General features: G+C 48.9%; 2 protein-coding genes and 1 pseudogene across 2 annotated transcripts; all 3 read right to left on the minus strand.

The window, feature by feature from the left end:
• Window positions 1-2,224: 2,224 nt before the first annotated feature.
• On the minus strand, window positions 2,225-3,849 carry LOC120752687 (inositol 1,4,5-trisphosphate receptor-interacting protein-like 1; annotated as a pseudogene).
• Window positions 3,850-9,743: 5,894 nt separating this feature from the next.
• Window positions 9,744-12,065, minus strand: LOC120752688 (uncharacterized). The gene is made up of 2 exons (XM_040064133.1): window positions 11,911-12,065; window positions 9,744-11,793 (listed from the first exon to the last, which is right to left on the minus strand). Exons 1-2 carry the CDS (start codon window positions 12,063-12,065, stop codon window positions 9,744-9,746), a joined length of 2,205 nt encoding a protein of 734 aa, XP_039920067.1.
• Window positions 12,066-17,613: 5,548 nt separating this feature from the next.
• LOC120753292 (inositol 1,4,5-trisphosphate receptor-interacting protein-like 1) lies at window positions 17,614-19,179 on the minus strand. The gene has a single exon (XM_040065375.1). It carries the CDS (start codon window positions 19,177-19,179, stop codon window positions 17,614-17,616), a length of 1,566 nt encoding a protein of 521 aa, XP_039921309.1.
• Between the last annotated feature and the right edge of the window lie 2,051 nt (window positions 19,180-21,230).

Below are 21,230 nucleotides of genomic sequence, written 5' to 3' on the forward strand. Positions count from 1 at the left end.
AAAAAAAAAAAAAAAAAAAAAAGGGGGAAGAAGAAGAAACTAACAAAATGAAATTCTGAAGATAAAAAACAGAAAAAAGTTTGCAAGCAATTGAAACCAGTAACAGGAATGGGTTTGAGAAGAAGGGCAGGAAATGGACCAAAGCTTGCCAGTTTAATCCTCATTGAAATGGCAAAGATTTCATTCCCTTTCCTGAAAGGAAATCTTCCTTTCAGGAAATGGAATGAAATCTTGGAAATCAGAGAACAAGTCCAACAACCACATTGCAAAGGAGATATGATCCAAAACAGTGCAACTGGATAAATCAATAAAATTTGGAAATGGAGTGATCACTATCAAATGGACTGAGATGAAATGAGGGGCAGTGAAAAGGACCAAAGCTTGCCCAAACTACTCCAATTCAAATCCAGAAATTGGAAAAGAAAGGAAATAAAGGAGAAGAAGAAGAAACTAAAGAAATCATGTTCTAGTAATTAAAAAAAAAAAAAAAAAAAAAAAAAAGAAAAATCTTGAATGCAGCTGAAAACAGTTGTGCTGGCTTGAAAGCAAAACCAGCGAGAGAGTCCAAGTCAGAAAAAAACAATTTAATAGGAGAGAAAAAATACGTAAGATAAATAAAGCAAAACACGTGCAATAGCAGAAAAAACTCCCTGACCAAGTGAGAATACAAGCTGGCACCGTGGTGGTAGCAATCCGGAGGAAGTGGTCTTGTTGAAGCAGTGCTCCCATAGAAAGGTCTGGTAGCTCCTGTCCTCTGGGAATCCAGTGAGTAAGGCTGCTGGTGCTGTGCCAAATAGCAGATTATATCCAGGTGGGAATGCTTGGCTCCTCCCTGTGGGCAGAGCATCTCACAATGGGCTGATATCTTTCTGAAAAAAATCCAGGTTGCTTGGATGATGCACAGGAAGACTTAATACCATCCTAAAAAGGCCAAATAAGTTCATTACAAAATTTTGGTGTCTTCAATAACCTCTTAGCTCTGAGACTCTATGGTTTAACACAGTGCAAAATTCTCGCATAGCCAGGGTTTTGTTTGAAGGCCTCTGAAATTCAAGGCTGTATCATTTTCATATACAGCAAAGAACAAGGCCGCATCACCTTTCTTTAGGAAGGAGCAAGTCCTTTCTATGTCGGAGAATACGCACAAAGATTTACGTGGGCATTGTAGAAATTCTCAAGCAAACTTTGAGATAAAGTTCTTATGGCGTGACTGCAGTAATGTATCCAAGTTCTTAAGGGTACTGGGTTTAAAATTGACCAGTTGATCCCAGATGTATTGGTACAAAGGCAAAGAGAAGAAATACTTCCAACTACTACCAATCTCTACTAGGTACTGCAAGAAGTAAATGATATTTTGTCTACCTACATCTCACCATGAACAAAGCTGTGCATGCTAAGTGGCTCTCCTTGCTCTGCAATATTAATAGGCCTGGTGGAAAAGGTAATATTCCTAGAACAGCAGGGCCGCTCCAAGGGATACAGATGACCAGGAACAGAGAAAACATGACTTTCTCTTGCCAAAATTTTGTGTCAAAACCTTGGTTATGAGAAGCCAAAAAACCCCGCTACATACTAAACCACAGGTTTTGCAGTTAGGGACTTCTCTCTGTTCATCTTTTAGGACTGAATCGTTCCTCGAGAGCCTATAAAAGTGACGGTGTAAAGAAAACTTGTCCAAAGATTCCTAAAGAAATTTGGGAGTACTCTGCTGCAAAATTTCAGGCACTTCAGGGCATTCTCACTTCAAACTTCAAGCATTTCTATGCTCAAGAGATAACATCGTAATATATGCAACATCTCTAGTTGCAAGCAGTCGTTTCAGGTAGGGCTATAGGAAGGACATTCTCTAAGGTACAGAGGGTGAAATACAAAGAATGACACATTTCAGGCAATTGAGAAACTTGTCTCCTTTTATTAATTTTTCAGACATAGCTATCCAAATAGTAATGAAAAGCAAACAACTACAGTAAGCATTTCAAGTCTCTAAACTAAGGGTAACTTGGCCAAACAGTTCTACACTAACAGCACTAAAGGGACTCTAGAAGGAAAGCTAAGAAACAAGTCTCGTGAAGACCAACAGCATTGTTGTGACTGGAAGGTGAAGGGCATGCAACTCCGAGATGGGTGTGCACATGGAATCCCATGTGCTGCAGCATCTTCTTTCCAAAGGAGGACGAAAGCAGCTTCAGGATTGCCAGGGACAAAGGCAACAGTTACGCAGTGGTCAGGTGGCTGCCATTGGGTGTGAGCTCCCCAGCAGAGCTGTGTGCAGGGAACTCCTCTCAGTGGCTGGAGAGCAGCGACCCAGAGGCGAAAACCGCAGCTGACCATAGGCTCGCATGGCCTCTCTGTGGGCAGCCGGATCTCGGGCCAGGTGCTCAAAGAGGTTGAGCGGCTCCAGCCTTTGCACTGCCAGTGGCAAGCTGATCTCTGCAGGAAGCCTCTCGTTGCCTAGCACAAAGTGCTGCAGGCGTTTCGACTGCAGGCAGCGGCGCAGGTATGCCATGATGTCCCACAGCCGCCGCGCAAATTCCCTCCTGCGCCACCGGGACAGCGGTACGGTGGTCAGCACGTGCATGACCACAGTCTTCCAGACGGAGCTGGAAAAACCTGTGGCTTTCAGGATGCAGGTGAAGACCTGCAGGCATTTCAGGTGCAAGCTCTCACACGGCACCTGCCTGGCGATGTGCCGGAAGAATTTTGCCTCCGCCACAGCGTACGTCTCCGGCCACGCTGTGCTTGCAATGAAGTTGGCCTCGGCGGGCTGGCTGCTCACCAAGCTGCTGGAGCCGCCTTTCTGGGCCTCTGTGGGCTGGCTGGCCACAAAGATATCCGAGTCCCCTTGGCGCACCCCAAAGAGCATCTCCACCGCCACACTCTTCCTGCCTTTGCTCAGCTGGAATTGGCAGGAACGGCTGCAGGGCTGAAACACCAAGTGCCATGAGTCTGACTCAGGCACATGCCGCCAGGAGCATCTCACCAACTGGTAGAACCAGAGGGAGGTTTTCTCCACGTCCAGGTAGGAGCCGGTGCAGAGTGTCTCTAGGAGGCTGCGCTTACGCTTCCACCGCAGCTTCTTCTTCGAGCGGTGCAGGAAGCACAGCGGCTTCTCGCCCAGCTGCTCCCTCTTGCACGTGCACACCAACTCCACACGGACACTGAAGGTCCTGGCGGCCGTCTGCCCTGCGCTGTTCAGCTCTAGGTGGAAGGCGTGCCCCGGCGGGGGACTCAGGGGGACCAGCACGCGGTACACCCCATCCCAGTCACGGGGACTCCAACCCTCAAAGGCACTGCCCACCCCGATGGCTTCTTCAGGCACTGGGTAGAAACTATTGCTCACTCTGTCCACAAAGACACGCCTGAAGCTCTCCATCAGCTCAGCTGTCAGTGAGCAACCTCTCTCCAGATCCTCCGCAGGCCACTGTATGTGATCCACTAAAAGGATGCCTCCCTTACTCCCAGCATCTCGGGTGTCTTCTCTGTCTTCTCTTCCATTTTCTTCTTTGCCACCATCACTGCCGCCTTTTTCTCTGGCAGCCACATTACCTCCTTCGTCTTCTTTCTAGCCTCATTCTTGTTTGCCTCCACATTTACACCACCCTCTTCGTCATCCTTGTTCCTATCATTGTCATCTACTTTTATCATTTCCTTCTTTTCTTCTCAGCTGCAGCAAAACCTCGATGGTCTACTTCAGTTCCCACCGTCATTGCTCTCTTCCTGCCCAGTCCAATCACTGCTTCTCTCCTCACTGGCATCACTGCTTTCCTGCACCTTCACATCCACATAGTCCTCCTTCCCATCTACAAAGTCCTCACCATCGTTTACATCCTCATTGTTGCCTGCCTTCATATTCGTACGGCTGGTTTTTCCTTCTTCATTTCCACATCCTTCTTCTTCCTTTCCAGTGTCCTTGTCTTGCTCCACCTGCACATCCTTGTTTTCCCCTTCACTGGCTTCATCTAGGCCTTCCGTATTGGCCGCAACATTGTCGGACTCTTCCTCCTTTGCTTGAGCAGTGTTGTCTCCTGGCACATTCCTATCACTCCATCCTTCATCTTTCTTTAAGGAATAGCCCTTGGCACTCTCAGCAACACTGTCTTCCTCTCTCTTCACATCATCACCGTTGTCTCCATCATGGGCAGATACAGGAATGCCTTCTCTGTCATTTCCACTGCCACTCTCATCCGCCTCCACAGTCACCTCCATGTCTTCTCCGCCTTCCTTTGAATAAAAGCTGTCTTCTTCCTGTTCTTCTCCTCTCTCTTTCCGCAAGGTCTTGAAGGAGCTCAAGTCCTTGCCGCTGCTGCTGGCTTCACGGCTCCTTGTCCTGCGGCTAAAGCACAGGCCCAAGAGGAGCAGGAATCCAGCCAGAAGCCAGAATGGCCACTGCTGTAGAGCGCCAAAGAGCACAGCTCCCCAGCCCTCATCCTGCTGTTCTGGGAGCCCCTGCTCCAGCTCCTGCAGCAGCCGAGTCATCTCATGTTCCAGCAGCTCCTGACGCTCCTGCATTCGCCGGTGCGTGGCCTCATCCAGCCCATCGCCAGCAGGCTGCGGGAACTGGATCAGGCTTTGCACGAGCACAAAGAGCAAGGGCAAGAAAGCCATGGTCTGCAGGAAGACACACCGAAGGGCTTCACAGGGGCTGGAAGGGAGACGGAAATTGGGGGGCAGGATGGGCAGGGGAACGTGGGGGCAGGAAGGAGAGGGCCCCCGGCAGCTGGCAGGCGGCAAGGCCTGCACCGCTGGCCCCACAAGCACCAAGCCCTGAGCAAGGCGCTCCCGCCAGGGGCTGGCCCACGGATGCAGGGGCAGAACACAGGTGCCAGGTGCCGGCACTTCTGCCCCAACCTTCCTCCAGCCCTGTCTCCTCACTGTGTGTGTACTCACCACTTGCCCAAGCTCGACTGGGGCAGCAGCTCCCGTTGGGGCCTGTTAGAGCTGCCCCCATTGTGACACGGCCCCCGTGCTGTCACAGACCCCAGAGCGCATCACAGGCCAGCCGCGCCTGCCATCCCCAGCCCAGCTCGGGCAACATCATCGTGGCCCTGGGCACCCAAAGCCCCAGAGACACCAAGAGCAGACCCCTCACTCGGGAACCTGGGAAGCCCAGAGCTTCCCTTCACAAAGCAGGAACAAATGCCCTCCTGAACAACGCTTGTCAAATAGAAATTGGGGTGACATGACCCATGGATGTTCTCGGTGTATGGCTGTAGGCTTTTATTTAATACTTGTGCTGGCTTGAAGGCAAAACCAGCCACAGAGTCCAAGTCAGAAAAAACAATGTAACAGGAGAGAAAAAAATGTAAGATCAATAAAACAAAACACATGCAACAGTAGAAGAGAGCACTGACAGAGTCAGAATACAAGCTGAAACCGTGGCGGTAGCAGTCCAGGTGAAGTGGTCTTGTTGCAGCAGTGCGCCCACAGAAAGGTCTGGTAGCTCCTGTCCTCTGGAAATCCAGTGGGTAAGGCTGCCTGTGCTGTCCCAAATCCCAGATTGTATCCAGGTGGGAATGCTTGGCTCCTCCCCCCGGGTGGAGCATCTCACAATGGCCTGATATCATTTTATCAGTCTTGCAACGGGTCCTCGATTGCCCATTAAACAGAGTTAGCTCCCAGAGGGAGTTATCTGGGAGTCATGCAGCAGGCCATTGATGGGCCATTAACAGAAGATAGTCTGGAGGGAAGGGGCAAGGGAAACACTGCCCAACCTAGTTGCAAGAGCTCATGTAGATGGTGATAGAATACGTACTTTCGGCACATCTTACATTGCAACCTAGGACAAAAATTACAGTGACTGGGTTGAGAAGACATGCAGGGAAATGGACCAAAGTTTGCCAGCTTAATCCTCATTGAAATGGCAAGATTTCATTCCCTTTCCTGAAAGGAAGATTTTCAGGATTAAACAGAAAACCTTGAAATCAGGGCAGAAAAGAAACGAGAAAGAAGAGGAGAAACTAATGAAATGAAATTCTGAAGATGAAAGAAAAATGTTGCAGCCAACTGAAAACAGTCAAAGCAAATGGGTTAAGAAGAAGTGCAGGGAAATGGACCAAAGCATGCCAGTTTAATCCTCATTGAAATCGAAAGATTTCATTCCCTTTCTCTTCCCTTCAGGAAAGGGAATGAAATCTTGGAATCAGAGAACAAAGACTAACAAACACTGTGGAAAGGAGCTATGCCCCAAAAGAGTGCAACTGGAGAAAACCAAGAAAATTTGGAAATGGAGTGATTACAACCAAGTGATCTGTGATGAAATGAGGAGCAGTGAAAAGGACCAAACCTTGCCCAAACTTGTCCAATTCAAATCCTGAAATCAGGGAAGAAAAGAAAAAACAGGCAAGGAGAAGAAGCTAACAACATGAAATTCTGAAGACAAAAAACAAGAAAAATGTTGCAAGCAGTTGGAAACAGTCCAAGTGAATGGGTTGAGAAGAAGCGCAGAAAAATGGACCAAAGCTTGCCAGCTTAATCCTTATTGAAATGGCAAGATTTCATTGCCTTTCCCGAAAGGAAGACTTTCCTTTCAGGGAAGGCAATGAAATCTTGGAATCAGGGAACAAACTCGAAACATACACTGTGGAAAGGAGATGTGCCCCAAAAGAGTGCAATTGAAAAAACCAAGAAAATTTGGGAATGGAGTGATGACCACCAAGTGGCACTAAGAAATGAGGTGCTGTGAAAAGGACTAAGCCTTGCTGTGGCGCTGCAAGAATTGTTTTATCAAGTTCTTCAATATTTTTGTAAGTTTTATAAGAAGTTTTATGTTATGGTCCATTCCACTGTGCCCCAGTTCTGTAACAGTCCATCCTCTTTGAGTTTGCTGTAGAACTGGTTGTTTCATGTCAGTCATCCCACCCCCACCTACCCTTTGTCAATGCCCTCTCCCCCCGGCTCTGGGGCATCCTGTCTGTCACTTTGGGACGCCTCCCAGGCCTGGGGAATTCCCAGGGAAGCGTCACGTGATGGGTGGGTGCCCAGGGAAATCCCCTTTGCCCTTTTTGTCAGTGGTCAGAGGCTTAGAAGTGGACACCCCCTGTCACCCCCCAAATTCCCTGATTTGCTATCCTGTTGTGACCTCCCCTGAAGCCTCCCCCGCTTATAAGATCGGGGAGGGAAATTCAAAGGGTCTCTCTGGATGGCAGTTTGGATGAGCTGCAGAGCTCCCGCAGCTCGGCCTCAATAAAACCATCTTTAAACCTGCATAGCTGAGAGCCATCCTTTTCTCTACCGCCGCAGTCACTACACAATCCGGGCCAGCCGCTGCTGAGAAGCTGAGTCCAGCAGGTAAAGATAGCCTGCTGGCATACCCGGACCGAAAATGCTTTGGCCGCTGTGCAGATCTGAGCCAGCCAGGGGCCCGTGCCCGCCCGGCATGGAGTGGCACAGCCACACCTTGCCCAAACTACTCCAATTCAAATCCAAAATGCAAAAAAGAAAGAAAGAAAAACAACAACAAAAAAAAAAAAAAAACAGGGGGAAGAAGAAGAAACTAACAAAATGAAATTCTGAAGATAAAAACAAGAAAAAAGTTGCAAGCAATTGAAAACAGTAAACAGGAATGGGTTGAGAAGAAGGGCAGGGAAATGGACCAAAGCTTGCCAGTTTAATCCTCATTGAAATGGCAAGATTTCATTCCCTTTCCTGAAAGGAAAATCTTCCTTTCAGGAAAGGGAATGAAATCTTGGAATCAGAGAACAAAGTCCAACAACCACTGTGCAAAGGAGATATGATCCAAAACAGTGCAACTGGATAAAATCAATAAAATTTGGAAATGGAGTGATCACTATCAAATGGACTGAGATGAAATGAGGGGCAGTGAAAAGGACCAAAGCTTGCCCAAACTACTCCAATTCAAATCCAGAAATTGGAAAAGAAAAGGAAATAAAGGAGAAGAAGAAGAAACTAAAGAAATCATGTTCTAGTAATTAAAAAAAAAAAAAAAAAAAAAAAAAAAAGAAAAATCTTGAATGCAGCTGAAAACAGTTGTGCTGGCTTGAAAGCAAAACCAGCGAGAGAGTCCAAGTCAGAAAAAAACAATTTAATAGGAGAGAAAAAAAAGTAAGATAAATAAAACAAAACACGTACAATAGCAGAAAAAAATCACGGACAGAGTGAGACTACAAGCTGGCACCTTGGTGGTAGCAATCCGGAGGAAGTGGTCTTGTTGAAGCAGTGCTCCCATAGAAAGGTCTGGTAGCTCCTGTCCTCTGGGAATCCAGTGAGTAAGGCTGCTGGTGCTGTGCCAAATAGCAGATTATATCCAGGTGGGAATGCTTGGCTCCTCCCTGTGGGCAGAGCATCTCACAATGGGCTGATATCTTTCAGAAAAAAATCCAGGTTGCTTGGATGATGCACAGGAAGACTTAATACCATCCTAAAAAGGCCAAATAAGTTCATTACAAAATTTTGGTGTCTTCAATAACCTCTTAGCTCTGAGACTCTATGGTTTAACACAGTGCAAAATTCTCGCATAGCCAGGGTTTTGTTTGAAGGCCTCTGAAATTCAAGGCTGTATCATTTTCATATACAGCAAAGAACAAAGGCCGCATCACCTTTCTTTAGGAAGGAGCAAGTCCTTTCTATGTCGGAGAATACGCACAAAGATTTACGTGGGCATTGTAGAAATTCTCAAGCAAACTTTTGAGATAAAGTTCTTATGGCGTGACTGCAGTAATGTAATCCAGTTCTTAGGGTACTGAGTTTAAAATTGACCAGTTGATCCCAGATGTATTGGTACAAAGGCAAAGAGAAGAAATACTTCCAAACTACTACCAATCTCTACTAGGTACTGCAAGAAGTAAATGATATTTTGTCTACCTACATCTCACCATGAACAAAGCTGTGCATGCTAAGTGGCTCTCCTTGCTCTGCAATATTAATAGGCCTGGTGGAAAAGGTAATATTCCTAGAACAGCAGGGCCGCTCCAAAGGGATACGGATGACCAGGAACAGAGAAAACATGACTTTCTCTTGTCAAAATTTTGTGTCAAAACCTTGGTTATGAGAAGCCAAAAAACCCCGCTACATACTAAACCACAGGTTTTGCAGTTAGGGACTTCTCTCTGTTCATCTTTTAGGACTGAATCGTTCCTCGAGAGCCTATAAAAGTGACGGTGTAAAGAAAACTTGTCCAAAGATTCCTAAAGAAATTTGGGAGTACTCTGCTGCAAAATTTCAGGCACTTCAGGGCATTCTCACTTCAAACTTCAAGCATTTCTATGCTCAAGAGATAACATCGTAAATATATGCAACATCTCTAGTTGCAAGCAGTCGTTTCAGGTAGGGCTATAGGAAGGACATTCTCTAAGGTACAGAGGGTGAAATACAAAGAATGACACATTTCAGGCAATTTGAGAAACTTGTCTCCTTTTATTAATTTTTCAGACATAGCTATCCAAATAGTAATGAAACGCAAACAACTACAGTAAGCATTTCAAGTCTCTAAACTAAGGGTAACTTGGCCAAACAGTTCTACACTAACAGCACTAAAGGGACTCTAGAAGGAAAGCTAAGAAACAAGTCTCGTGAAGACCAACAGCATTGTTGTGACTGGAAGGTGAAGGGCATGCAACTCCGAGATGGGTGTGCACATGGAATCCCATGTGCTGCAGCATCTTCTTTCCAAAGGAGGAGGAAAGCAGCTTCAGGATTGCCAGGGACAAAGGCAACAGTTACGCAGTGGTCAGGTGGCTGCCATTGGGTGTGAGCTCCCCAGCAGAGCTGTGTGCAGGGAACTCCTCTCAGTGGCTGGAGAGCAGCACCCAGAGGCGAAACCGCAGCTGACCATAGGCTCGCATGGCCTCTCTGTGGGCAGCCGGATCTCGGGCCAGGTGCTCAAAGAGGTTGAGCGGCTCAAGCCTTTGAATTGCCAGTGGCAAGCTGATCTCTGCAGGAAGCCTCTCGTTGCCTAGCACAAAGTGCTGCAGGCGTTTCGACTGCAGGCAGCGGCGCAGGTATGCCATGATGTCCCACAGCCGCCGCGCAAATTCCCTCCTGCGCCACCGGGACAGCGGTACGGTGGTCAGCACGTGCATGACCACAGTCTTCCAGACGGAGCTGGAAAAACCTGTGGCTTTCAGGATGCAGGTGAAGACCTGCAGGCATTTCAGGTGCAAGCTCTCACACGGCACCTGCCTGGCGATGTGCCGGAAGAATTTTGCCTCCGCCACAGCGTACGTCTCCGGCCACGCTGTGCTTGCAATGAAGTTGGCCTCGGCGGGCTGGCTGCTCACAAAGCTGCTGGAGCCGCCTTTCTGGGCCTCTGTGGGCTGGCTGGCCACAAAGATATCCGAGTCCCCTTGGCGCACCCCAAAGAGCATCTCCACCGCCACACTCTTCCTGCCTTTGCTCAGCTGGAATTGGCAGGAACGGCTGCAGGGCTGAAACACCAAGTGCCATGAGTCTGACTCAGGCACATGCCGCCAGGAGCATCTCACCAACTGGTAGAACCAGAGGGAGGTTTTCTCCACGTCCAGGTAGGAGCCGGTGCAGAGTGTCTCTAGGAGGCTGCGCTTACGCTTCCGCCGCAGCTTCTTCTTCGAGCGGTGCAGGAAGCACAGCGGCTTCTCGCCCAGCTGCTCCCTCTTGCACGTGCACACCAACTCCACACGGACACTGAAGGTCCTGGCGGCCGTCTGCCCTGCGCTGTTCAGCTCTAGGTGGAAGGCGTGCCCCGGCGGGGGACTCAGGGGGACCAGCACGCGGTACACCCCATCCCAGTCACGGGGACTCCAACCCTCAAAGGCACTGCCCACCCCGATGGCTTCTTCAGGCACTGGGTAGAAACTATTGCTCACTCTGTCCACAAAGACACGCCTGAAGCTCTCCATCAGCTCAGCTGTCAGTGAGCAACCTCTCTCCAGATCCTCCGCAGGCCACTGTATGTGATCCACTAAAAGGATGTCTCCCTTACTCCCAGCATCTCGGGTGTCTTCTCTGTCTTCTCTTCCATTTTCTTCTTTGCCACCATCACTGCCGCCTTTTTCTCTGGCAGCCACATTACCTCCTTCGTCTTCTTTTCTAGCCTCATTCTTGTTTGCCTCCACATTTACACCACCCTCTTCGTCATCCTTGTTCCTATCATTGTCATCTACTTTTATCATTTCCTTCTTTTCTTCCTCAGCTGCAGCAAAACCTCGATGGTCTACTTCGTTCCCACCGTCATTGCTCTCTTCCTGCCCAGTCCAATCACTGCTTCTCTCCTCACTGGCATCACTGCTTTCCTGCACCTTCACATCCACATAGTCCTCCTTCCCATCTACAAAGTCCTCACCATCGTTTACATCCTCATTGTTGCCTGCCTTCAAATTCGTACGGCTGGTTTTTCCTTCTTCATTTCCACATCCTTCTTCTTCCTTTCCAGTGTCCTTGTCTTGCTCCACCTGCACATCCTTGTTTTCCCCTTCACTGGCTTCATCTAGACCTTCCGTATTGGCCGCAACATTGTCGGACTCTTCCTCCTTTGCTTGAGCAGTGTTGTCTCCTGGCACATTCCTATCACTCCATCCTTCATCTTTCTTTAAGGAATAGCCCTTGGCACTCTCAGCAACACTGTCTTCCTCTCTCTTCACATCATCACCGTTTTCTCCATCATGGGCAGATACAGGAATGCCTTCTCTGTCATTTCCACTGCCGCTCTCATCCGCCTCCACAGTCACCTCCATGTCTTCTCCGCCTTCCTTTGAATAAAAGCCGTCTTCTTCCTGTTCTTCTCCTCTCTCTTTCCGCAAGGTCTTGCAGGAGCTCAAGTCCTTGCCGCTGCTGCTGGCTTCACGGCTCCTTGTCCTGCGGCTAAAGCACAGGCCCAAGAGGAGCAGGAATCCAGCCAGAAGCCAGAATGGCCACTGCTGTAGAGCGCCAAAGAGCACAGCTCCCCAGCCCTCATCCTGCTGTTCTGGGAGCCCCTGCTCCAGCTCCTGCAGCAGCCGAGTCATCTCATGTTCCAGCAGCTCCTGACGCTCCTGCATTCGCCGGTGCGTGGCCTCATCCAGCCCATCGCCAGCAGGCTGCGGGAACTGGATCAGGCTTTGCACGAGCACAAAGAGCAAGGGCAAGAAAGCCATGGTCTGCAGGAAGACACACCGAAGGGCTTCACAGGGGCTGGAGGGAGACGGAAATTGGGGGGCAGGATGGGCAGGGGAACGTGGGGGCAGCAAGGAGAGGGCCCCCGGCAGCTGGCAGGCGGCAAGGCCTGCACCGCTGGCCCCACAAGCACCAAGCCCTGAGCAAGGCGCTCCCGCCAGGGGCTGGCCCACGGATGCAGGGGCAGAACACAGGTGCCAGGTGCCGGCACTTCTGCCCCAACCTTCCTCCAGCCCTGTCTCCTCACTGTGTGTGTACTCACCACTTGCCCAAGCTCGACTGGGGCAGCAGCTCCCGTTGGGGCCTGTTAGAGCTGCCCCCATTGTGACACGGCCCCCGTGCTGTCACAGACCCCAGAGCGCATCACAGGCCAGCCGCGCCTGCCATCCCCAGCCCAGCTCGGGCAACATCATCGTGGCCCTGGGCACCCAAAGCCCCAAGAGACACCAAGAGCAGACCCCTCACTCGGGAACCTGGGAAGCCCAGAGCTTCCCTTCACAAAGCAGGAACAAATGCCCTCCTGAACAACGCTTGTCAAATAGAAATTGGGGTGACATGACCCATGGATGTTCTCGGTGTATGGCTGTAGGCTTTTATTTAATACTTGTGCTGGCTTGAAGGCAAAACCAGCCACAGAGTCCAAGTCAGAAAAAACAATGTAACAGGAGAGAAAAAAATGTAAGATCAATAAAACAAAACACATGCAACAGTAGAATAGAGCACTGACAGAGTCAGAATACAAGCTGAAACCGTGGCGGTAGCAGTCCAGGTGAAGTGGTCTTGTTGAAGCAGTGCGCCCACAGAAAGGTCTGGTAGCTCCTGTCCTCTGGAAATCCAGTGGGTAAGGCTGCCTGTGCTGTCCCAAATCCCAGATTGTATCCAGGTGGGAATGCTTGGCTCCTCCCCCCGGGTGGAGCATCTCACAATGGCCTGATATCATTTTATCAGTCTTGCAACGGGTCCTCGATTGCCCATTAAACAGAGTTAGCCCCCAGAGGGAGTTATCTGGGAGTCATGCAGCAGGCCATTGATGGGCCATTAACAGAAGATAGTCTGGAGGGCAGAGGCAAGGGAAACACTGCCCAACCTAGTTGGAAGAGCTCATGTAGATGGTGATAGAATACGTACTTTCGGCACATCTTACATTGCAACCTAGGACAAAAATTACAGTGACTGGGTTGAGAAGACATGCAGGGAAATGGACCAAAGTTTGCCAGCTTAATCCTCATTGAAATGGCAAGATTTCATTCCCTTTCCTGAAAGGAAGATTCTCAGGATTAAACAGAAAACCTTGAAATCAGGGCAGAAAAGAAACGAGAAAGAAGAGGAGAAACTAATGAAATGAAATTCTGAAGATGAAAGAAAAATGTTGCAGCCAACTGAAAACAGTCAAAGCAAATGGGTTAAGAAGAAGTGCAGGGAAATGGACCAAAGCATGCCAGTTTAATCCGCATTGAAATCGAAAGATTTCATTCCCTTTCTCTTCCCTTCAGGAAAGGGAATGAAATCTTGGAATCAGAGAACAAAGACTAACAAACACTGTGGAAAGGAGCTATGCCCCAAAAGAGTGCAACTGGAGAAAACCAAGAAAATTTGGAAATGGGGTGATTACAACCAAGTGATCTGTGATGAAATGAGGAGCAGTGAAAAGGACCAAACCTTGCCCAAACTTGTCCAATTCAAATCCTGAAATCAGGGAAGAAAAGAAAAAACAGGCAAGGAGAAGAAGCTAACAAAATGAAATTCTGAAGACAAAAAACAAGAAAAATGTTGCAAGCAGTTGGAAACAGTCCAAGTGAATGGGTTGAGAAGAAGCGCAGAAAAATGGACCAAAGCTTGCCAGCTTAATCCTTATTGAAATGGCAAGATTTCATTGCCTTTCCCGAAAGGAAGACTTTCCTTTCAGGGAAGGCAATGAAATCTTGGAATCAGGGAACAAACTCGAACATACACTGTGGAAAGGAGATGTGCCCCAAAAGAGTGCAATTGAAAAAACCAAGAAAATTTGGGAATGGAGTGATGACCACCAAGTGGACTAAGAAATGAGGTGCTGTGAAAAGGACTAAGCCTTGCTGTGGCGCTGCAAGAATTGTTTTATCAAGTTCTTCAATATTTTTGTAAGTTTTATAAGAAGTTTTATGTTATGGTCCATTCCACTGTGCCACCAGTTCTGTAACAGTCCATCCTCTTTGAGTTTGCTGTAGAACTGGTTGTTTCATGTCAGTCATCCCACCCCCACCTACCCTTTGTCAATGCCCTCTCCCCCCGGCTCTGGGGCATCCTGTCTGTCACTTTGGGACGCCTCCCAGGCCTGGGGAATTCCCAGGGAAGCGTCACGTGATGGGTGGGTGCCCAGGGAAATCCCCTTTGCCCTTTTTGTCAGTGGTCAGAGGCTTAGAAGTGGACACCCCCTGTCACCCCCCAAATTCCCTGATTTGCTATCCTGTTGTGACCTCCCCTGAAGCCTCCCCCGCTTATAAGATCGGGGAGGGAAATTCAAAGGGTCTCTCTGGATGGCAGTTTGGATGAGCTGCGGAGCTCCCGCAGCTCGGCCTCAATAAAACCATCTTTAAACCTGCATAGCTGAGAGCCATCCTTTTCTCTACCGCCGCAGTCACTACACAATCCGGGCCAGCCGCTGCTGAGAAGCTGAGTCCAGCAGGTAAAGATAGCCTGCTGGCATACCCGGACCGAAAATGCTTTGGCCGCTGTGCAGATCCGAGCCAGCCAGGGGCCCGTGCCCGCCCGGCATGGAGTGGCACAGCCACACCTTGCCCAAACTACTCCAATTCAAATCCAAAATGCAAGAAAGAAAGAAAGGAAAAAAAAAAAAAAAAAAAAAAAAAGCGGCGAAGGAGAAGAAACTAACAAAATGAAATTCTGAAGATAAAAACAGGAAAAAAGTTGCAAGCAATTGAAAACTGTAAACAGGAATGGGTTGAGAAGAAGGGCAGGCAAATGGACCAAAGCTTGCCAGTTTAATCCTCATGGAAATGGCAAGATTTCATTCCCTTTCCTGAAAGGAAATCTTGGAATCGAAGAACATAGACTAACAATTACTTTGGAAAGGAGATATGATCCAAAATAGTGCAACTGGATAAAATCGAGAAAATTTGGAAATGGGCTGATTACAACCAAGTAGTCTGCGATGAAATGAGGGGCAGTGAAAAAGACCAAACATTGCCTGAACCACTCCAATTCAAATCCTGAAATGAAGGAAGGAAAAATAAATAAATAAATAAATAAATAAATAAATAAATAAATAAATAAACAGGGGAAGAAGAAGAAACTAACAAAATGAAATTCTGAAGATAAAAACAAGAAAAAAGTTGCAAGCAATTGAAAACAGTAAACAGGAATGGGTTGAGAAGAAGGGCAGGGAAATGGACCAAAGCTTGCCAGTTTAATCCTCATTGAAATGGCAAGATTTCATTCCCTTTCCTGAAAGGAAAATCTTCCTTTCAGGAAAGGGAATGAAATCTTGGAATCAGAGAACAAAGTCCAACAACCACTGTGCAAAGGAGATATGATCCAAAACAGTGCAACTGGATAAAATCAATAAAATTTGGAAATGGAGTGATCACTATCAAATGGACTGAGATGAAATGAGGGGCAGTGAAAAGGACCAAAGCTTGCCCAAACTACTCCAATTCAAATCCAGAAATTGGAAAAGAAAAGGAAATAAAGGAGAAGAAGAAGAAACTAAAGAAATCATGTTCTAGTAATTAAAAAAAAAAAAAAAAGAAAAATCTCGAATGCAGCTGAAAAGAGTTGTGCTGGCTTGAAAGCAAAACCAGCGAGAGAGTCCAAGTCAGAAAAAAACAATTTAATAGGAGAGAAAAAAAAGTAAGATAAATAAAGCAAAACACGTGCAATAGCAGAAAAAAATCACGGACAGAGTGAGACTACAACCTGGCACCGTGGTGGTAGCAATCCGGAGGAAGTGGTCTTGTTGAAGCAGTGCTCCCATAGAAAGGTCTGGTAGCTCCTGTCCTCTGGGAATCCAGTGAGTAAGGCTGCTGGTGCTGTGCCAAATAGCAGATTATATCCAGGTGGGAATGCTTGGCTCCTCCCTGTGGGCAGAGCATCTCACAATGGGCTGATATCTTTCAGAAAAAAATCCAGGTTGCTTGGATGATGCACAGGAAGACTTAATACCATCCTAAAAAGGCCAAATAAGTTCATTACAAAATTTTGGTGTCTTCAATAACCTCTTAGCTCTGAGACTCTATGGTTTAACACAGTGCAAAATTCTCGTATAGCCAGGGTTTTGTTTGAAGGCCTCTGAAATTCAAGGCTGTATCATTTTCATATACAGCAAAGAACAAAGGCCGCATCACCTTTCTTTAGGAAGGAGCAAGTCCTTTCTATGTCGGAGAATACGCACAAAGATTTACGTGGGCATTGTAGAAATTCTCAAGCAAACTTTTGAGATAAAGTTCTTATGGCGTGACTGCAGTAATGTAATCCAGTTCTTAGGGTACTGAGTTTAAAATTGACCAGTTGATCCCAGATGTATTGGTACAAAGGCAAAGAGAAGAAATACTTCCAAACTACTACCAATCTCTACTAGGTACTGCAAGAAGTAAATGATATTTTGTCTACCTACATCTCACCATGAACAAAGCTGTGCATGCTAAGTGGCTCTCCTTGCTCTGCAATATTAATAGGCCTGGTGGAAAAGGTAATATTCCTAGAACAGCAGGGCCGCTCCAAAGGGATACAGATGACCAGGAACAGAGAAAACATGACTTTCTCTTGCCAAAATTTTGTGTCAAAACCTTGGTTATGAGAAGCCAAAAAACCCCGCTACATACTAAACCACAGGTTTTGCAGTTAGGGACTTCTCTCTGTTCATCTTTTAGGACTGAATCGTTCCTCGAGAGCCTATAAAAGTGACGGTGTAAAGAAAACTTGTCCAAAGATTCCTAAAGAAATTTGGGAGTACTCTGCTGCAAAATTTCAGGCACTTCAGAGCATTCTCACTTCAAACTTCAAGCATTTCTATGCTCAGGAGATAACATCGTAAATATATGCAACATCTCTAGTTGCAAGCAGTCGTTTCAGGTAGGGCTATAGGAAGGACATTCTCTAAGGTACAGAGGGTGAAATACAAAGAATGACACATTTCAGGCAATTTGAGAAACTTGTCTCCTTTTATTAATTTTTCAGACATAGCTATCCAAATAGTAATGAAAAGCAAACAACTACAGTAAGCATTTCAAGTCTCTAAACTAAGGGTAACTTGGCCAAACAGTTCTACACTAACAGCACTAAAGGGACTCTAGAAGGAAAGCTAAGAAACAAGTCTCGTGAAGACCAACAGCATTGTTGTGACTGGAAGGTGAAGGGCAAGGCAACTCCGAGATGGGTGTGCACATGGAATCCCATGTGCTGCAGCATCTTCTTTCCAAAGGAGGAGGAAAGCAGCTTCAGGATTGCCAGGGACAAAGGCAACAGTTACGCAGTGGTCAGGTGGCTGCCATTGGGTGTGAGCTCCCCAGCAGAGCTGTGTGCAGGGAACTCCTCTCAGTGGCTGGAGAGCAGCGCCCAGAGGCGAAACCGCAGCTGACCATAGGCTCGCATGGCCTCTCTGTGGGCAGCCGGATCTCGGGCCAGGTGCTCAAAGAGGTTGAGCGGCTCCAGCCTTTGCACTGCCAGTGGCAAGCTGATCTCTGCAGGAAGCCTCTCGTTGCCTAGCACAAAGTGCTGCAGGCGTTTCGACTGCAGGCAGCGGCGCAGGTATGCCATGATGTCCCACAGCCGCCGCGCAAATTCCCTCCTGCGCCACCGGGACAGCGGTACGGTGGTCAGCACGTGCATGACCACAGTCTTCCAGACGGAGCTGGAAAAACCTGTGGCCCTCAGGATGCAGGTGAAGACCTGCAGGCATTTCAGGTGCAAGCTCTCACACGGCACCTGCCTGGCGATGTGCCGGAAGAATTTTGCCTCCGCCACAGCGTACGTCTCCGGCCACGCTGTGCTTGCAATGAAGTTGGCCTCGGCGGGCTGGCTGCTCACCAAGCTGCTGGAGCCGCCTTTCTGGGCCTCTGTGGGCTGGCTGGCCACAAAGATATCCGAGTCCCCTTGGCGCACCCCAAAGAGCATCTCCACCGCCACACTCTTCCTGCCTTTGCTCAGCTGGAATTGGCAGGAACGGCTGCAGGGCTGAAACACCAAGTGCCATGAGTCTGACTCAGGCACATGCCGCCAGGAGCATCTCACCAACTGGTAGAACCAGAGGGAGGTTTTCTCCACGTCCAGGTAGGAGCCGGTGCAGAGTGTCTCTAGGAGGCTGCGCTTACGCTTCCGCCGCAGCTTCTTCTTCGAGCGGTGCAGGAAGCACAGCGGCTTCTCGCCCAGCTGCTCCCTCTTGCACGTGCACACCAACTCCACACGGACACTGAAGGTCCTGGCGGCCGTCTGCCCTGCGCTGTTCAGCTCTAGGTGGAAGGCGTGCCCCGGCGGGGGACTCAGGGGGACCAGCACGCGGTACACCCCATCCCAGTCACGGGGACTCCAACCCTCAAAGGCACTGCCCACCCCGATGGCTTCTTCAGGCACTGGGTAGAAACTATTGCTCACTCTGTCCACAAAGACACGCCTGAAGCTCTCCATCAGCTCAGCTGTCAGTGAGCAACCTCTCTCCAGATCCTCCGCAGGCCACTGTATGTGATCCACTAAAAGGATGCCTCCCTTACTCCCAGCATCTCGGGTGTCTTCTCTGTCTTCTCTTCCATTTTCTTCTTTGCCACCATCACTGCCGCCTTTTTCTCTGGCAGCCACATTACCTCCTTCGTCTTCTTTTCTAGCCTCATTCTTGTTTGCCTCCACATTTACACCACCCTCTTCGTCATCCTTGTTCCTATCATTGTCATCTACTTTTATCATTTCCTTCTTTTCTTCCTCAGCTGCAGCAAAACCTCGATGGTCTACTTCATTCCCACCGTCATTGCTCTCTTCCTGCCCAGTCCAATCACTGCTTCTCTCCTCACTGGCATCACTGCTTTCCTGCACCTTCACATCCACATAGTCCTCCTTCCCATCTACAAAGTCCTCACCATCGTTTACATCATCATTGTTGCCTGCCTTCATATTCGTACTGCTGCTTTTTCCTTCTTCATTTCCACATCCTTCTTCTTCCTTTCCAGTGTCCTTGTCTTGCTCCACCTGCACATCCTTGTTTTCCCCTTCACTGGCTTCATCTAGGCCTTCCGTATTGGCCGCAACATTGTCGGACTCTTCCTCCTTTGCTTGAGCAGTGTTGTCTCCTGGCACATTCCTATCACTCCATCCTTCATCCTTCTTTAAGGAATAGCCCTTGGCACTCTCAGCAACACTGTCTTCCTCTCTCTTCACATCATCACCGTCGTCTCCATCATGGGCAGATACAGGAATGCCTTCTCTGTCATTTCCACTGCCACTCTCATCCGCCTCCACAGTCACCTCCATGTCTTCTCCGCCTTCCTTTGAATAAAAGCTGTCTTCTTCCTGTTCTTCTCCTCTCTCTTTCCGCAAGGTCTTGCAGGAGCTCAAGTCCTTGCCGCTGCTGCTGGCTTCACGGCTCCTTGTCCTGCGGCTAAAGCACAGGCCCAAGAGGAGCAGGAATCCAGCCAGAAGCCAGAATGGCCACTGCTGTAGAGCGCCAAAGAGCACAGCTCCCCAGCCCTCATCCTGCTGTTCTGGGAGCCCCTGCTCCAGCTCCTGCAGCAGCCGAGTCATCTCATGTTCCAGCAGCTCCTGACGCTCCTGCATTCGCCGGTGCGTGGCCTCATCCAGCCCATCGCCAGCAGGCTGCGGGAACTGGATCAGGCTTTGCACGAGCACAAAGAGCAAGGGCAAGAAAGCCATGGTCTGCAGGAAGACACACCGAAGGGCTTCACAGGGGCTGGAAGGGAGACGGAAATTGGGGGGCAGGATCGGCAGGGGAACGTGGGGGCAGCAAGGAGAGGGCCCCCGGCAGCTGGCAGGTGGCAAGGCCTGCACCGCTGGCCCCACAAGCACCAAGCCCTGAGCAAGGCGCTCCCGCCAGGGGCTGGCCCACGGATGCAGGGGCAGAACACAGGTGCCAGGTGCCGGCACTTCTGCCCCAACCTTCCTCCAGCCCTGTCTCCTCACTGTGTGTGTACTCACCACTTGCCCAAGCTCGACTGGGGCAGCAGCTCCCGTTGGGGCCTGTTAGAGCTGCCCCCATTGTGACACGGCCCCCGTGCTGTCACAGACCCCAGAGCGCATCACAGGCCAGCCGCGCCCGCCATCCCCAGCCTAGCTCGGGCAACATCATCGTGGCCCTGGGCACCCAAAGCCCCAAGAGACACCAAGAGCAGACCCCTCACTCGGGAACCTGGGAAGCCCAGAGCTTCCCTTCACAAAGCAGGAACAAATGCCCTCCTGAACAACGCTTGTCAAATAGAAATTGGGGTGACATGACCCATGGATGTTCTCGGTGTATGGCTGTAGGCTTTTATTTAATACTTGTGCTGGCTTGAAGGCAAAACCAGCCACAGAGTCCAAGTCAGAAAAAACAATGTAACAGGAGAGAAAAAAATGTAAGATCAATAAAACAAAACACATGCAACAGTAGAAGAGAGCACTGACAGAGTCAGAATACAAGCTGAAACCGTGGCGGTAGCAGTCCAGGTGAAGTGGTCTTGTTGCAGCAGTGCGCCCACAGAAAGGTCTGGTAGCTCCTGTCCTCTGGAAATCCAGTGGGTAAGGCTGCCTGTGCTGTCCCAAATCCCAGATTCTATCCAGGTGGGAATGCTTGGCTCCTCCACCTGGGTGGAGCATCTCACAATGGCCTGATATCATTTTATCAGTCTTGCAACGGGTCCTCGATTGCCCATTAAACAGAGTTAGCTCCCAGAGGGAGTTATCTGGGAGTCATGCAGCAGGCCATTGATGGGCCATTAACAGAAGATAGTCTGGAGGGCAGAGGCAAGGGAAACACTGCCCAACCTAGTTGCAAGAGCTCATGTAGATGGTGATAGAATACGTACTTTCGGCACATCTTACATTGCAACCTAGGACAAAAATTACAGTGAATGGGTTGAGAAGACATGCAGGGAAATGGACCAAAGTTTGCCAGCTTAATCCTCATTGAAATGGCAAGATTTCATTCCCTTTCCTGAAAGGAAGATTTTCAG

The sequence above is a fragment of the Hirundo rustica genome, chromosome 5 (assembly GCF_015227805.2).
Source record: "Hirundo rustica isolate bHirRus1 chromosome 5, bHirRus1.pri.v3, whole genome shotgun sequence".
In the NCBI taxonomy this organism is placed as follows: Eukaryota; Metazoa; Chordata; class Aves; order Passeriformes; family Hirundinidae; genus Hirundo; species Hirundo rustica.

Bases quoted from the DNA above. Each gene is read 5' to 3' on its own strand.
- LOC120752688 (XM_040064133.1), bottom strand. From the start codon at position 12,065: ATGGCTTTCTTGCCCTTGCTCTTTGTGCTCGTGCAAAGCCTGATCCAG. The intron at 11,794-11,910 runs GCAGGGGCTCCC...CCTGTGCTTTAG, and splicing joins CGGCTGCTGCAGGAGCTGGA to CCGCAGGACAAGGAGCCGTG.
- LOC120753292 (XM_040065375.1), bottom strand. From the start codon at position 19,179: ATGAAGGCAGGCAACAATGATGATGTAAACGATGGTGAGGACTTTGTA.